The sequence below is a fragment of the Crinia signifera genome, chromosome 7 (genome assembly GCF_055691185.1).
Source record: "Crinia signifera chromosome 7, ASM5569118v1, whole genome shotgun sequence".
In the NCBI taxonomy this organism is placed as follows: Eukaryota; Metazoa; Chordata; class Amphibia; order Anura; family Myobatrachidae; genus Crinia; species Crinia signifera.
This window is the reverse complement of record NC_139223.1, coordinates 97,253,359-97,272,216: the sequence shown is the minus strand read 5'-3', so window position 1 is coordinate 97,272,216 and position 18,858 is coordinate 97,253,359. Positions and strand designations below refer to the sequence as shown.

General features: G+C 39.3%; 1 protein-coding gene across 4 annotated transcripts in view; it reads right to left on the bottom strand.

Annotated features, from left to right (window-relative positions):
* The window catches only part of VPS16 (VPS16 core subunit of CORVET and HOPS complexes), an 827,293-nt gene that overhangs the window by 385,687 nt on the left and 422,748 nt on the right, over window positions 1-18,858 (bottom strand). For all 4 annotated transcript variants that reach the window (XM_083153510.1, XM_083153511.1, XM_083153509.1 and 1 more), the window contains exon 14: window positions 6,920-6,955. In XM_083153510.1, coding sequence (XP_083009636.1) covers window positions 6,920-6,955 — 36 coding nt within the window. The remainder of the gene's footprint in view (window positions 1-6,919; window positions 6,956-18,858) is intronic.

Below are 18,858 nucleotides of genomic sequence, written 5' to 3'. Positions count from 1 at the left end.
TTTTCATACCCCCACTATCCGCGTCGGTGTGGAGTTGATTTTAGATAGTGTGGCGAGAGCAGCGAGCCCGAAGCATGGCGAGCGGACGCAGAATACGAGCCTGAAGCGTGGCGAGCGAAGCGAGCCCTGTGAGGGGACGCGGAATACATGTAAAGTAAACAGTGTTCCCTCAAGGGGCTCGCCTCGTTGCGCTCGCCACACTATCTAAAATCAACTCCACGCCAATGTGTATAGTGGGGGTATGAAAAGGTCGGAGGACACGTACCGCCACCCCTCGTGTATATGGTCAACACCCCCTAACCCAGTGGTTCCCAAACTGTGTGCCTAGGCTCCCTGGGGTGCCTCGGGACACTTGCAGGGGTGCCTTGGGTTGGTCGTCCAGGACCAATTCAAATTATTTATGATCAATTATTTCTGGAAAAAAACAGTGCTGGTGGCTGCCAATCATAAAATGTGTACAATCAGAAGCAAATCCTGCCCTTTACCACATAACTGAACCTAAGAAGCACATATAAACACAATCTACTTCATGTGATATATATTTTTGGGGGCCTAGGGGTGCCTAGGAAAAATTCTGATACTCTAGGGTGCCGTGATTAGAAAAAGATTGGGAACCCATGCCCTAACGATTCAAATAGTGACATTGTACTAGTTGGGTTAAGTGACGATATTTCTTTTTCCTGTGTTTTTCCTGAGAAGTGAGTGAGAATGCTGTTACAATGGTGAGGATACACACACACGCGCTTTCGCTTAGTTGCCTTGAAAAAGCTGCTAAGCGAAAGTGCGTGCTTGGCAACTCTAGCCGTGCGGGCGCAATTAGCTGTGTGCTCCGTGTCTTTATCTATATACTGCTCAGTGACAGTTGCTCCGGCGCTAGCCCTTCTCAGGGCTCTGCATGGAATATCTGTAATCAGTCTGGCTCTATGCCAGCAGATTCGTAGACTGTTCAAACAGATTGTCTGTATGCATCTAGTGGGAACTGCTTAGTGACAGTTACTCCAACGCTAGCCCTTCTCAGGGCTCTGCGTGATCTGTAATCAGTCTGGCTCTATGCCAGCAGAAACGTAAACTGTTTAAATTGCTTGTTTGCTGCACCCAGTGGGAACTTAGAGTGTGCACGCAAGCCTGCTGCTTCATATACTGCTCACACAGCAACAGCCACTCTGGCTTCTGACTATTGCAGAATCTATACACTGCAATACTCAGTCTGTGTATATCACCACATAGGCATACTGTAATTATTTGTATTTAAGTGGGGACATTACAATCTAACCATTTGTGGCAGGAGGGCATGAGCAGAGAACTCATATCTGCTGCAGTAACCTGACCACACACTGGTTAGTCTGTCTTCCGCAGGTCTGGCACACAAATCTCTCTGCCTGAGAGCAGGATTCATGGAAATAGGAGGAAATAAAAAATATAATAACAAATACCCAATTATCTTAGATTGTGTGAAGCCACAGACCAATACTGTATAATCAATCCTCAGGCTTGAGGACAATTTCAGTAGAACAAAGCCTATTGCAGGGTAACCAATCTGGGTAAATTGATACACTTAACACAATCTGTATAAATTGTTTCCAATTGTTACCTGAACTGAAGAACACAGTACCATAGAGCTGTTTAGCCAATATACTTCTAATAACTGTGTCTGTTCAAGGGAATCTTAGAAATTCACAGAATGAATTAAAACGGAGCCTGTCTGACAGTTGGACAATACATACGTATGGTTAAAGCACACACAACACGCCCGCACTTGTTAAGTTTTTAACACACTTTATTGTCTTTTGTCTGTCTATCTGTGTTTTTTAATAATTTTTCGCTTGCTTCTAATATAAATAAATAAAAGCTAAGTTTTATGTATGAAATTTCTTGTTGGTGCACCACACCAGGACAAATTATTTTCTTTCCTTGTTCTCCTTGAATAAAATACATTTGTCAGTGGTAGCACACCCCTATAGTATATCTTCCTTATAAAGGTCTGCACACTAAGATATAAGGGGGCCGCTCAGATAAAAACCTTCTTATCACAATCCATAAGTCTTGTGCGATTGCACCCAACCTGTACATTCCAGTTCCATTTTGTTCCAAGGGTGCTCGATGGGGCTGAGGTCAGGGCTCTGTTAGGGCCAATCAAATTCTTCCACACTGAACCCAAACCATGTCTTTATAGTACTTATTTTGTGAACTGGGGCACAGTCATGTTGGCATAGGAAAAGGTCTTTCCTACACTATTGCCACAAAGTACGAATCAAAACATTGTTCAAAATGCGTTGGTATTCTGAAGCATTAAGGTTGCTCTTCACTGGGAAAAAAAAAAGTGAAGTATAATTCATCATTCCACAGAACACGTTTCCACTGCTCCACAAATGAGCACTGGTGTGTTTTAAACCACTAAATTTGAATTGGAATTGGTAATGTGAGGCTTACATGCAGCTGCTTGGTCATGTAAAACCATTCCATTAAGCTCCAACCAGATAGTTTTCCTGCTTACAATAATGCCAGTGGAAGTTCAGCTATGGAATCAGCAGAGCATAGGTGCAGTGACCATCCTTTTGGTTTGGGGAACCATACGCAACAGTTCGCTGAACTGTTGTTTTAGACACATCTGGTAGTCTTTGATATCAATGGCGCATAATGCTGTATACTTTCCATGTCCATTATTTACAAAGGTGCCATTTGTCCAGTCATCATATACATTTACTACAGCAGCATGCAAACATGTCACAAACTGAACTGTTGCATAAATACAGCACCCCTTTCCCCAAAAGCAGCTAACGATCCCTTTTTGCAAGTTGGATAAATCACTCCTTTAACCATGACACCTACATATTCATAGACATATATATATATATATATATATATATATATATATATATATATACATATACACACAGATGGGGCAGGTCCCATCCTTGCTGGCGGGTCGCCAGAACGTACGCGCTGGCGACCCGCCAGCAGCCACGCCAGCGAGGAGACTGAGACGCGCGTGCGTCTCACGCGCGTCTCAGTCTCCGTCGCTAGCGCGACGGAAACCCTGTCCGTCTCCGCCTCAGGCAGAAGGACAGGGTTAGGGAGGGGTTAGGCGGGGTGCGGGCAGTCGGCGGGGACCCCGGGTTACCGCCGGCAAGCCGGCGGGGACCCGGGGAAACGTATGGAAGCGCCGTCGGAAGGGGACGCGCGCGTCCCCTTCTCACGATCGCCATGGCGCTGGCGGGGGATGGCGGCTGGCGACGCCAGCGCCATCCCCTGCCAAGATGGGAAAAGACCCATCTGTATATATATATATATATATATATATATATATATATATATATATATATGTAGACAAATGACCCGGCACTGTGCAAGTTAAGGGATACTTGATCCGGTGCCCCCACTTCCAAACAAGGATAGATAGTAGACAGCAATTGCGTGGCACTCTAGATACTTTCTCTCATGAATAAACGGCCGATTCCCGCGCTGCGTGCACAGACACATGACGTCATGAAGCCTCTCCTCGGCGCTCGTTCTGGTGCTTCAGGTGTGTTGTCATGGAGACCACACCACGCTAGCCCTTCACTTGCGCCGGGATTTTAACTCGATCAAGCCCAGTTGTCAGTGCTGCAGCTAAAACAATGGGAGTTTGAAAAAATATAAAACATTACACACAACAAGTACAAAAATATCCAGCAAAATGTTTCAAGGGGTATGTTACTGGTAATAAATAGATACATGTAATGAAAAACAGTGCATTTATCCGTAGTCAAAATTTCCAAATAGATACATGATGTATATATAAACAAGAAGAAAAATACAATGTCGATAAATATACAAACAAGTATTTAGGCAGGAACAGTATCTGGCCCAATGGGTACAATCAACCAAATATGTAATGTATACCCAGCTGTCATGCTGCGAGAGGAGGGGAAATGTTAGGAAAAATAATGCATACGGTTCCAAAAGTATAAACTGAAGCCAAAGGGCATAAAGAGAGTAATTAATGCACAACATCTACTTCTGCTAATAATTATTTAAAGCAGGATAGTGTCATATTTTCATTCAAACCACCTGGGGAAATTACTTTAAGTCGGTGTATCCAGGAGGTCTCTAATCGAAGCAACGCTGCATTCCTATCTCCGCCACGCAGAGACGGTGCCACCCAATCTATCATACGATATTTAATCACATGTAGATTGTGCCGTGCTTCAACCCAATGGCGAGCCACTGGTTGATCACTCCCACCTTTTTCAATAGCACCCCTGATCGCTGACCAGTGAGCTGTCGTGCGATCTTTAAATTTGCACACCGTCTTGCCGATGTAAGCAAGGCCACACGGGCAAATTAATTGATAAACCACATGTGTGGATTCACAAGTAAAATGTTCTTTTATCCGATACATTACGCCATTATGCGTAAAGGTATCACCTGTTAACAAATATTTGCATGTAGTGCAAGGACATTTGTAGCAACCTGGGCGATTTTGTGACAGGAAATTTCTGCGGGTGTTTTTGATAACCAAGTTAGACTGACAGTTATACTGATTCACCCATGGTAATTTTTTTGACAAAGTTTTAGGTGGATTTTTCTTTAATAACACTTCCCTCGGTATATCAAGAACTTTCTTTTTGGTTTGTAATAGATCAGACTTATTGTATCCCCTATCGATAAATCGGGAGATTAATACATCAATCTGATCTGAAGCTGTTTCAGAATTGTCATTAATATGTCGCAGACGTAACATCTGGAATAGGGTAAGCTATATTTGAAATTTTTAGGGTGGCAGCTGGTACTGTGCAGGAAAGAATTTCTATCTGTGTCTTTGGTATAGACAGTAGTATGTAATTGACCATTCAAATTGGTGATCCTTACGTCCAAGAAGTCCACGGAGAGGCGGTCCATCTTGAACGTAAGTTTCACTGGGCTATCACTTTGATTATGCATGTTAATTAATTCAATGAATTCCACATCCGAGCCTCCCCAGATCATCATGAGATCATCGATGAATCTGGTATAAAACAGGATGTTACCTGAAATAGAGACATCGGAAAAAAATATGGCTTTTTCTACCTCAAACATGTAGGAGTTGGCATAGGCCGGTGCCACCGCCGCCCCCATGGCACACCCATGTGTCTGGAGGTAGAACCGCCCATCAAAAATGAAAAAAAAAAAATTGTCAGTATCATTTCTAAAAGTAACAGTAGAATATCAACCTGTGCACCATCAAAAGTGTCACTTGATGATAATAATCTCCGAACCGCTTGTAAACCAGCTTGATGCTGTATCACCGTATACAAACTGGTTACATCGGCGGTGATTAACCAAACATCATCCAATCTGCATTGCAACATACACAATTTATTCAACAATGTAGTAGTAGCCAATCGAAAATTGGGGTGATTCTGAACCAGGGGCTGTAAAATGGTGTCAAGGAATACAGAGGTGGGTTGTAGCAGACTCCCCCTCGCTGATATGATCGGCCGACCAGGTGGGGGGTTTGTACCCTTGTGTATTTTAGGTAACGTATACATTAAGGGAACCAAGGGAAATGGAGGAATCAGAATATCAAATACCTCATCAGTAATTAAACGTGCATCTCTCCCAAGAATAAACAGTCCCTTAAGTTCTCTTGTAAACACAACAGTCGGATCCCCATTCAGTCTAGTATACACAACAGGTTCCTCAAGTTGACGAAAGATTTCCTTTTTATAGTCCTCAATGTCCTGTAAAACAATAGCTCCCCCCTTATCCGCAGGGCGTACAATTAGGGAGTCATTCGATCTCAAAGCATGGAGTGCCTTTCTTTCCTCCATTGACAAATTAGTGGGTACTTTGTGAGAAGTGTTGACACTGTTCTTAACATCTTTGTCAATAATTTTCATAAAAGTCTTGATCACTGCATTATTAGAGAGAGGATCAAACTTGGAAGGTGGTTTAAACCGTCTTAGCTTGTCTGGTAATTTCACAGCTGACATAACCACCCAGGTGGTTTGAATGAAAATATGACACTATCCTGCTTTAAATAATTATTAGCAGAAGTAGATGTTGTGCATTAATTACTCTCTTCATGCCCTTTGGCTTCAGTTTATACTTTTGGAACCGTATACATTATTTTTCCTAACATTTTCCCTCCTCTCGCAGCATGACAGCTGGGTATACATTATATATTTGGTTGATTGTACCCATTGGGCCAGATACTGTTCCTGCCTAAATACTTGTTTGTATATTTATCGACATTGTATTTTTCTTGTTTATATATACATCATGTATCTATTTGCAAATTTTGACTACGGATAAATGCACTGTTTTTCATTACATGTATCTATTTATTACCAGTAACATACCCCTTGAAACATTTTGCTGGATATTTTTGTACTTGTTGTGTGTAATGTTTTATATTTTTTCAAACTCCCATTGTTTTAGCTGCAGCACTGACAACTGGGCTTGATCGAGTTAAAATCCCGGCGCAAGTGAAGGGCTAGCGTGGTGTGGTCTCCATGACAACACACCTGACGCACCTGAACGAGCGCCGAAGAGAGGCTTGATGACGTCATGTGTCTGTGCACGCAGCTCGGGAATCGGGAGCTAACTGCACATTTGTGATTGGTGTTTGCTGGTATATAAGGTAAAATTGTTTTGTTCTTACATGTATCCTGACGAAATTTCTATAAAGAAATGAAACGTTGAAAATGACTACAGTGTCTGCCGTTTATTCATGAGAGAAAGTATCCAGAGTGCCACACAATTGCTGTCTACTATATATATATATATATATATATATATATATTATATATATACATATATATACATATATACATACACACACATACACATGCAAACATATATCACAGCTGCTGTATGATAAAAATTGCAAAGTGTATAGAAGATTTAAAGCTTACTACTTATTGTAGAATCAGAACATTAGTGAACAATAAAGTACCTGTCTAGCAGGACTGGAACAGTGAGTTGTTTGTATCTGAAGAAATGTCAAGGATAGCGCAGTGCAACATTACATAATGTTATAATAGTAATCATCATCATGATATGCGTTGATTTGCAGCTCACTAATACCCTTTCAGACAGAGAAAAGGAACCTGGTTGCGATACACCATCACTACAGCAGCACATAAACATGTCACAAACTGCATTGTACCCAAGAGAGAAAAGAAATGAACCCAGGATAAGCCAGTTTTCCCTGGCATAAAAACTAGTTTCAAATGCAAAACCCGGCGTTTTCAGCTCCTTTGTGAAAGGGGGTATTGGGCTAGGACTGAGATCCTACCTATGTTTAAAAGGAGGGAAAAACTTTGCCCTGGCTTCTCAAAAACAAACTTTTTTTTTTTCACTAACAGTCTATGTGGTATTGGCATCTATTCACATTAAGTGGAGAGCTTTGGGGATGCCCAGCAACTCTGTAAGTGCAGGGTAGTGATGTTAGTGGATGACGCATGCAGGGCCACCCGTTCACCAATAGTAAACCTGGCCCATTTTTGTGTGCGCATAATGCATACTGCGTCAGACCTCATACTAGCAGGTCAATCTATTACATGTAAATGGTGATCTTCATGCTGTGTATATGTATATGTATATATATATATATATATATATATATATATATATACACATATATATATACACATATATATAGCGCAAGGTTTGTCCGGCACTCTCAACAATGGGGTTAACGCTGGGGTGCCTTCCTCTTGTTTAGATAGAAGCAATCTGTGTCCATGTAAGGATCCTGGTGGGGACCCCAAAAGAACAGACAGCACTCGGTCAGCTTTAAGGAATGAATCCTGTTTTTATCTCAGGTGCAGAAGAATACAAGCATTTGGCGATGTGACTAAGCTTTGTCTTCAGGACTTGTGCTCTGTAAAAAATGCATAGCACTTTATCCTTTCTCTTCACAAGCATACCTTCTTGGGATTCGTGGTTGGATCCCCAAGTGGAGCTGCACACACTTTTGGGAAATTCAGACCTTACCTTCCATTTGAGAGACTTTGGGCGCTGGGTATCATTTCTCTCATTATATATATATATATATATATATATATATATATATATATATATATATATATATATATATATATATATATATATATATATATATATACAGTATATATATATTGTACAATATCTCCAGAATTTGCGCTATACTGTGTCGGTCGCTTGATAACACTTGATCCCCTACTAGAGAGATCGAAAAGCCAATATCCAAACCAGAAGTGTTGTATAGCGCCCTGTATATTTAGTCAGGATATTTCCTGTCTTTCCTTTATAATATCAGATAGACCATAAACAATTTTAAAGTAGAAAACATTTATTTAAAACATTTAAAACAGAAACCTCATAATATCATATGGAAGGTTTTTCTAGTACAGGTGTATTCTTTGGTTTATGGATCATAAACCAATTGACTACTATTGTGATCCATAAACCAAAGAATACACCTGTACTAGAAAAACCTTCCATATGATATTATGAGGTTTCTGTTTTAAATGTTTTAAATAAATGTTTTCTACTTTAAAATTGTTTATGGTCTATCTGATATTATAAAGGAAAGACAGGAAATATCCTGACTAAATATACAGGGCGCTATATAACACTTCTGGTTTGGATATATATATATATATATATATATATATATATATATATATATATATATATACACACGCACACACACCCATACAAATAATAGGTGTTCGGTTATGTACTGTATGTGTAGAAATCAAACATATCAAGGATTGTGAGAAATGGTGTATACTATATTATAAATATCAAAGTGATTAAGATGGATACATTTAAACATTTATTATAGATACAATTTCAAAACTGACAATTTCAAAACAAAACATTAGTTAAACTAAGAGTATATATATATATATATATATATATATATATATGAAAAGGGTTTGGTATTAGGGCCCATCTTATTTAACATATATATTAACGATGGGATGGGGATTCTCAGCAATGTATCCATCTTTGCTGATGACACAAAATTGAGTAGAGTTATTAAATCAACAGAGGATGTCAATTCACTTCAAAATGATCTTAACAATCTAGAAGAGTGGGCTAAAAAGTGGAAGATGAGGTTCAATGTGGATAAATGCAAGGTTATGCACCTCGGAAGGTATAACCAGTGTGCTAGATATAATATAAGCGGGGAGGCATTGGGTATTTCAGTACTTGAAAAGGATCTAGGAGTCCAAATAGATAACAAGCTGGGGTATAGTGCTCAATGTCACATTGCAACAAAAAAGGCCAACAGAATTCTAGCATGTATTAAAAGGGGCATGGAAACTTGGGACTCAAAAGTAATTATGCCACCATACAAGGCATTGGTTAGACCACACCTAGAATATGGAGTACAGTTCTGGGCCCCACACTATAAAAAGGACATCATTGAATTAGAAAAAAACCCAAAGAAGAGCAACTAAGATAATCAGGGGAATGGAGAACTACGAGGAGAGACTGAGCACTTTGGGATTATTTACACTAGAGAAGAGACATTTAAGGGGGGACATGCTCAACATGTACAAATATATCAAGAGCCAATATAAGGAACTGTCAAGCACCCTTTTTACTGCAAAAAAAAGGAATATAAAACACAAGGGCATGAGTTTAGATCAGAAGAAAGAAAATTTCATTCCCTCAAAAGAAAAAAAAAATCTTTACGGTCAGAGCAGTCAAACTGTGGAACTCTCTTCTTGGAATGGTGGTGTCAGCGGACACAATAGGTACGTTTAAGGTAAGACACAATATACAAAACAAGTGACAGTGGATATGTGGCGCAGTGCTGCCTTAGATCAAAACCCCTGAAGCTACACCTTTACTTTAAAGATACAAATGTGGAAAAAAGGATGAGATATAGATACAATGGCGCAAATATAAGAATACTTGAAGGAATACTTTCGGACTCCTCTTTTCGTGAGATGAAATGGATCTCAGATGGACGTGGATTACCAAGCCATATGGGTACGTGAAAAAACAGAAAAATAAACAATAATTAAAATCCGTGTGTGTATTATTATAAACACTCTAGTGAGTGATATCGTGAATGCTGAGGTGAGCTGAGTTCCACAAGGCGTACCAAGACTCACGTAGGTTTTAAATGTGGTCCCTCTTATAAAGGTTTCTTTAGGCTCAATCTTGGGGAGCTCAGCTTCTCATCTTCAATAGGTTTATTTTCGTTTGTGACGAAATTACACAGGTGCTCGAAAAAGAGAGAGATATAGTGTCTCAGCAACGAGGTGATTCTTTTAAATAAGTGAGGAGCTGTACAAAAATAATATGTTCTGACAGCGTACCTCACTTATATTTTAGTCAAGTGAAGTACACATCAAAAGGTTTCTTTAACTCTAAATTATGTGAGAGCGTACCCCTACTCACGGTATGTTTGGTGATTTTCAAACCTATAAAGGTTTCTTTTATACTGATATGACGAGTGAAGAACTTGTGAGTAGACCAGGTAAGTGTCTGTTGGCTCGGAAACTCCAATGTTTCGGGATATGCAAATTTTGTGACAAAATTACACAGGTGCTCGATAGAGAGAGAGATATAGTGTCTCAGCAATGAAATGATTATTTTAAGTAAGTGGGGAGCTGTGCAAAAATAATGTGTTTTGACAGCGTACCTGACTCACATTTTAATCAAGTGAAGTACACATCAAAAGGTTTCTTTAACTCTAGATTACGTAAGAGCGTACCCCTACTCACGGTGCATTTGGTGATTTTCAAACCTATAAAGGTTTCTTTTATACTGATGTGACAAGTGAAGGGCTTGTGAGAAGACCAGGTAGGTGTCTGTTGACTCAGAAACTCCAATATTTCAGGATATATAAGACATAAAAAATGGGGGATTTTACCAATGTAATTGGATATCATACGAAGTATGTTTTGTATCATAGGTCTGTTTGCTGACCAAGGATAGCGTACCTTACTCACCCCTTAAAGAGGGGGGCAAAAGCCCATAATGGTTTCTTTTTCCTATTTGTAATTGACGATTTGGATTTCAATCAGGAATAGAGCCAAAATTGTGATTCGATAAAAAATTCCACAAAGTTTAATCCATATACAAAATAGTTCCACATATGTCCCATGAACAAACCATGCGGACTTAAAAAAAACAAAAAAGCACAAAAACCAAAAATTGTCCAATAGAATCCAAAATTTAAAACATATTTAAAAGCATACGTACATCCGGGAGTGTGGCTGCTCACTTTCCTCTGACAGGATCTACGCGTTTCGATCTTGCTGACCTTTATCAAGATGTGTCAGAGTCAAGTGAGGAGCCAGTATTTATCTAATGAACAGCCAATCACAATAACGCAGGAAGTGACATATCGAAATGAAAACAGGAACTGGTGTTATTACCCATATTGTTTATCCTGCATATAATATCTGCTTTAAAACTTCCATAGAGCATACTAAATGTATAAAAATACAATGCCCAACATTAAAAATCTGAAATTATATATATTTAAAAAGTCCATTTACTCCAAACATGTTCCTGGGCGTCCGTTTCCATGGAGACCCGTCCACACATCCGGTCCTCCGTTACGAGGGATAGGGGGTAATGATCGCTAAAAATTAAACTTGCAGGGCATCGCGCCTGCAGCGTGATGCGTAGGAATACTGGCGATTAGTTACAGTAAAGAAAAACGGGGTAGCCCAAGCCTCCGGAGTTATAAGAGAAGAGGTGTATAAAGCCGGAAGTGCCGTGGACCGCACAGATCCGGAAGTGCGGCTCCTTAATAGGTTGTAGCTGGGATGCATTGGTGACGTCTCAGGCTTCACGATGTGTAGTTCTGGCGGGAAGCGCGGTGGAACGCACGCTGCCGGAAATCTTCGTGCGTCCCAATACCCGGATGCCTGTGACAAGGGGGAGTTGATCCGGATGTGTCATCGGGTCGCCATAGTAACCGGGCGCTTACACAGAAAGGGGAAACAAAGGGAAAAATATAGAGAAAAATTACCATACAATATATTTACATGAAATCATTCTAAGTTCAGCCCACTGATAAGTGTGTTTGCCAAGGTTTTATCAGTTATAAGAAATCTGAAATTTATTAAACATATGTGCCTCCATAAATTATCCAAAGAGAAAATCCATGAAATATGGAAACGCTGAATTCTTGATACATTGTATAACAAGGATGGGTGTATCTAAAGAGGGAATTTATATAAGATGGTGTACAAATATATAAAATTATATAAAATTATTAAAATTATATAAAAATAGGGGCATTAGTAGAAGTCCAGATTCTTATGAAAAAAACCTAATGGCATTTTTACACTGAGTAAAATATGGCATTTTCATAATGTCAAAGATGATACAGTATTTTGCCCAAACGGACCCAACGGCTCTTACAGAAACCACTTCAGTTCAAAATCGCTGTTGAGTCCGTTGGGCAAAAAAGTTTTGCAATTAAATATAAGATTCATCTCTGTCTTAGCCAGAGCCACTGTGCAATCTGGCTGTCTCAAACTGCCTTTGATTATTTTAAGGCCACCAAACTCAACTATGTCTTTGGTTGAACATTGGTGGACCGCCTTAAAGTGCGCAGATAGGGCATGTGTCTCCAGGCCTTTTTTTATGTTACGTAAATGTTCGCCTAAGCGAATTTTTAAAGGCCTGGAGGTACGTCCTATGTAGTGCTTGTTGCAACTACATCTTATCATGTAGATTAAATTTTTTGAACTACATGTTATAAAATTCCCCACTTTGATCTTAAATCCATTGATGGTGTATTCTTCTATTTTATTATTTCCCTGGCTTTTGATGTTTTTACATCCCTGGCAATCTCCACACCTGAAAAAAACCTTTAGATTTTATTCCAGGTTTTGGAATGTCAGATGTAAAATTGCTACTTACTAGGTTTGTGCGCAAGTTGGGTGCACGTCTATAGATGTGTTTAGGTTTCTCAGGGATTAGTTTGCCCAAAATGGGATCCCTTTGGATGACTTTCCAATGTCTCCTAAAAATGCGCTCAATGCTTTTATGCTCATCGGTGAATGTAGTAACAAAGGCATATGCAAAATCATTTGTTTTTCTTTTTTCTAGTTTGTTTAATGGAGAACTTGTATTTTCCAAATTTTGACTTTCCTCTATTTTTTCTAGACCTTTTGTTAATGTACTTTCTTTGTAGCCACAGGCCCGAAATTTTTCCTTCATCTCAGTAACTTGCGTTGTGTATACTGAGTCGTCTAGGCAGTTCCTCCTGAGCCTTTTAAATTGTCCCATGGGTACAGAATTAAGCCAGTGGTCATGATGGCAACTCGAATATGGGATATATGACCCCGAATCGGTGGGCTTAATATAGTTTTTGTATTTGAGTAATCCATTTTCTATATACACTGTAACGTCCAAAAAGTTAATTTGAACTGCCTGAATATCGAAAGAAAGAACAATATTTCGATTATTATTGTTCAAATATGTGCAGAATGTATCAAGGGTGTCCCTATCACCCCTCCAAACGAAAAAAATGTAATCTCTCTCTTTTTCGAGCACCTGTGTAATTTCGTCACAAACGAAAATAAACCTATTGAAGATGAGAAGCTGAGCTCCCCAAGATTGAGCCTAAATAAACCTTTATAAGAGGGACCACATTTAAAACCTACGTGAGTCTTGGTACGCCTTGTGGAACTCAGCTCACCTCAGCATTCACGATATCACTCACTAGAGTGTTTATAATAATACACACACAGATTTTAATTATTGTTTATTTTTCTGTTTTTTCACGTATCCATATGGCTTGGTAATCCACGTCCATCTGAGATCCATTTCATCTCACGAAAAGAGGAGTCCGAAAGTATTCCTTCAAGTATTCTTATATTTGCGCCATTGTATCTATATCCCATCTTTTTTTCCCACATTTGTATCTTTGAAGTAAAGGTGTAGCTTCAGGGGTTGTGATCTAAGGCAGCACTGTGCCACGTATCCACTGTCACTTGTTTTGTATATTGTGTCTTTGTGTCCACCTAGACAGTAAGGTACCAGGCAGCACTTGTGTAAACATGTTTTCCTTCAGAGAGAAACGAGCATCACATCTAGAGAAAATATTTCTAGAAAATATAGATGATACCGAATTGATCGATGAAGATCTTGAAGGAATCATGTCCAAATTGGAAACTTTATTGTTGAAGGAAAGTAAGCTCTGGTGGGAAGTCGTTACATTAGAAAAGTACGTAAGCCACAAACTTCTTCCCAAAGGGTTAAAAAATAATAAAATTTCTACTTTCTCTTCAGCAAATAAAGAATTCAAACAGGAATGGGAGTCAATTGACATTGACAATTGTTTCATTAGACTCATGGAGTTAATTATTCAAGAAAGGAGAAGAGACCTAAATAAACTAGAGAGCGACATTAAAATATACAAATCGCTAGCACAACCCTATTCAAAAAACGATGGGTTTAAAGAACTAGAAAACTCCATTGAATTTAATGTGAAAAAGATGGAAAGGGCATTAATACAAAGAAAAGTTAAGAAATTCAAAAGAGATAAAGAATCCGCCCAGTCCCCCCCTGATCAAGAAGATGGCCCCTCAAAAAAAGAAAGAGCCTTTCAAAATCCTAAAACTGAGAAAAGAAAGGAATACATGCCAAGAAAGAAACCTGCCATTAGAAATTACGTGAGAGAGAATAGAGAAAATAGAAACTATCACTATGAGAATAGATCCCCCAAACAAAATCTATATAGGAGAAATTACAACAGTAGAAGAGAATATTCTCCCAAACGAGATAGACCACATAATAAGAGAAGAGAACATTCCCCAAAATGTGATATTAAACAATATAGAACTCAGAGAACTCCAGAATGGAGAATCCCAACAAGGACATATAAACCCAAACCTCAAAAATCATATACCCCCTATAGAGAACCAAGTACTAACAATAGGTTCTCCCTTCTGGAAGATTATGATTTTGAGACCCCGGAAAGATTTGAAAATTCCCCATCTCCTTTTTTAGAGAGGGATCGGCCAAATTCCCAAAACAGATAACAGTAGTATACAGAGGAACCAGAGGAGGAAAAAAGAAACTACCTAAAAACAGTAGAATCAGAAAAAAGAAACTCCCCTTAACGCCTATTGTAAACAAAGAAATATTGAAGAAAAAAATCTTCAATTTAAGTTCCTATGAATTGTCAGTAGAGGAAACCAACGTTTTGCAGAAGGGTTTAAAATACGCCCTTACAAACCATATTAATACATTTGATTTATATATTGACGTACAGAGGTTTGTCCGTAAGCTTACCCTAAAACGCTTTTTTCGTAAGGAAGAAACTGCTGAAAATTTAGAGAATTGGAGCACAGGTTTTAAACCAAAATCTGTATTTTACCCTCAACATCATAGAGGTCCCTTTCTGGTGACTTTTGCCACTCTGGTGTTGGAGGATGCAAAGACTATAGGAATTAATAAATCCAATTCCAACCTAACAAGAAAGGAAAGAGAAGCTGTGTGCTCCCTGAGAGAAAATAAAGAAATTATTATAAAACCAGCAGATAAAGGGGGAGGGGTGGTCATTTTAAACACATCTAATTACAAAGCAGAGGTTATGCGCCAGTTGGGTGATACCCACACCTATAAAAAATTAAGAAATGATCCCACTGCTACCACCCTCCCCAAACTTCAAGCCCTTGTTAATAAAGCTTTAGAAAATGAAGTTACAAATAAGGGAGAAGCACAATTCCTGATAAATACAAAACCTTTGACTCCTGATACATTTTGCCAAAGGTCCACAAAAAATTGGTCGATCCTCCAGGTCGGACAATTATTTCAGGAGTGACTTTAATAGAGAGAGAGAGAGAAAGCGTGTCCTTAACGGGTGCACCTGAAAGGTCCTAAAAAATAAAATTTAACTTTTAATAGACGTTTATTAAAACTCAAGCGAAATATGACAAACACACAGGTAACATTGACATGTGAATACAAGGGGAAGGATAGGTGTGTTTATTTAAAATCGGTGGCCTACTCGTATCGCACTAATCTGTATAGCAGGTTTATCTCAAAAACCACGTTTGTGTCTGCACCCTAGAAGGTTAATAAAGATAGTACCGTGTCCGTGTTTTATTAGTCAAGTGTCATATCTTAAGTCGTTATATCTTAGATAGTGTCTATATATATGAATCCCCAAATCAAGTGATAATTCTCTTAAATGAGATGAGAGAGACACACACCTGGGAAGTCAGTGCCTCTATTAGTAAGGGCAATATCCCTTCTGTCGATTCTGTGTCGTCTCAATAACTGTATGCTAAATCGTGGTTCCCTTTAAATAATGCTGTGTTTATACATCGTCAGGGTGCCAGTGCATACAGTCCGACAATTTCCTACAACACCTTGTTTAATTCAGATGTCGAGAAATATATTGTTTATTAGTAGGTGGTATGTCCACTACTACTTGTCGACACAAGGTTTCTAGTGTAAATGCAGCAGAGGGTTTTATTATATTTCTAAGCCACAAAATCAGTGTGTGGAATAAAGCTCCTTCCTGCAGCAAAATCTTTGATCTGACACTTAAGGATTTGTTGTCAGATTTATATGGGGTGTGTCAACCGTCGTATGTCGACACAGAATTGTGGATCGATAAGAAATGTGCTATCTACATCAAACGGTAGATTTCTAAGAAGGTTTGCAGGTGCGTGGGGATAGTTGTTGGTTCAAAAAGACACTTTATTTAGACATGTTGCAACATTGTGTTATATGTCAAACCATGAACACATGTGGTTTAATTTTTATATTTATTTAACACAATGTAGTGATATGTTGCATTTGACAGTGGACTACGGATAGTTTCAATATCACTGCTGCCTGAAACTTAAATGGGGTAGACTACAATGGTGTCTCCCATTATGTATACAGACATCCAAAATGCGGGGTGCAGAAGTTGTAATAAGAGTTCCCTGCAGCATATACTGTACACATGTACTGCGGAGGTAGAGGGTTTGGTGGCGAATCTCTCAGCTCTATGGCTGTGTGGCCAACCCCCTATCTCACCAGAAATATGCGGGGTTACGTGGTGAGCTATATAAATGACACTATCTCTTAAAGTGCCTGGTACTTAAGCTAGAGTCAAGTTACCGCCGCTGCCCGTCTGATACAATGCGGGAACAGCAGCCGGTGCTAGACCTAGCTAAGCTCGAGTATAACCTGTGGGTAAAAAGTGCATAAATCAAATAAGTATCGGCGAACGAGTAGGCACCACCGCTAGCCGGCGCGCGCTTCGCCTCCAGCTTTTTCAAGGCCAACCCGACTCTTGAACCGGATGCTCCTAAAATACCCTGTTGATGTGGGCGTGTAACGGATACTCCGTTCCTTCGTGTGATTGACAATTGTGTTCCCCTATCAGCAGATTCCTGCTTGATGGGGGCGGGCGAGCTACCCGCAACTTGGATTAGCAGCTCCTTCTCAGACATAAGATCGTAATGAGGTAAGTATCTAATTAGAGTATATATGCCTTGCGGTGACGGAGGTTCGTCATTATAAAAGTCACATTCTGTACGTGCCGTAGTTCTATTTTAAAATATAAATGGCTATTTATATTTTAAAAAATACAGTTTCGATGGGTGTGTGCAAAAGACCGATGGTAGTCATGGTAACCCAAGTAAACATGTCCTCCTAACGTAATACGTGGGGGGTTGTGATGTACACATGGGATCAGGTAAGTAACTGGTTAAAATATCTTACATAAGCTAAGGTTCATTCCCAGTCAGGGCATTTAATGTCATATCATGTCAGTGCCGTTGTCATTCTAATCCTATTTATTTTTAAGGTTTCAATGGAAGAACCATGCAATCTCCAGAGATCGCTAGTAGTCATGGTAACCTGAATAAACATGCCGTCCTACAGTGGTATATAGGGGACTAGAGATGCAAACATAATATCGAGATAGAGTACATACATGGTCTGTGTGTGGATTAATCACTAGTAGGGACAAGAGTCACTTAGTGTTACGCTGACATTTCATTACTATTCCATGTCACTGACGGGACCATACAGTCTCCGGGGCATGTTCATGAACCGCTGGAAATCATGGTGGCCTGAATAACAGTGCCCTCCTAACGTGATACATAGTCCTTATATGTGGTTGTGATTTCTTAAGAATGCTGGTGTTTGCGTTGCTATTTTACCGCGTACACATCTGTACGCGTGATGGTGAAATATCAAGGAAGTAAGATGTCTGGTAACAGGTGCCTGTTAAATCCTACTTGAGTGACAGTGCTAGAGATAGATTAATTTTAATAAATTAGGTGAAAATTATGTCCTACATCGGGTGAGACATTCAGTGGGGGTAGGTAATAGTGAACAAGTCAGGTGATCAGTCCGATTACCTGTTAGTTATAGTGAAAAGAAATTTATTACATGAATGATGTGACACAGGAGTATCCCTGTCAAGAGACCTAATATAGGTGTGCATGCAGTGATAAAAAAGCAAAAAAAATTCAAGTGTAAAACAGTGGGGTGAAAAATAAATATAATAAATAAAGAAAATATACTGGAAACGTGACAGTGATTGTTGTGTGGATATCCTAATAATAAGGAGGTCACCTGCTAATATGTATATGTCACAATGGAAACAATGGGGGATCTTGAGATGAACAAATGAAAGTTGCCAACGATCATATATGAATAGTCAGTTATGGTATAGATATCAATTTAGCATGGAATCAAAGTTAGATACTGTATCTGAGGACAAGTATCTGTTCTCACCTATGACACTAAATGGGGGCAGTTTGAAGTATTGTCCTTTGGTACTGAGCGGCCTCAAATTTTTGTATGGATGACGCAGGGTAATAAGCGGCAGATAGTAATCCACAATTCATGATGAATATACGACAGGTAAGTATACTGGTTAGAGATGGATGCATCTCACAATATCCG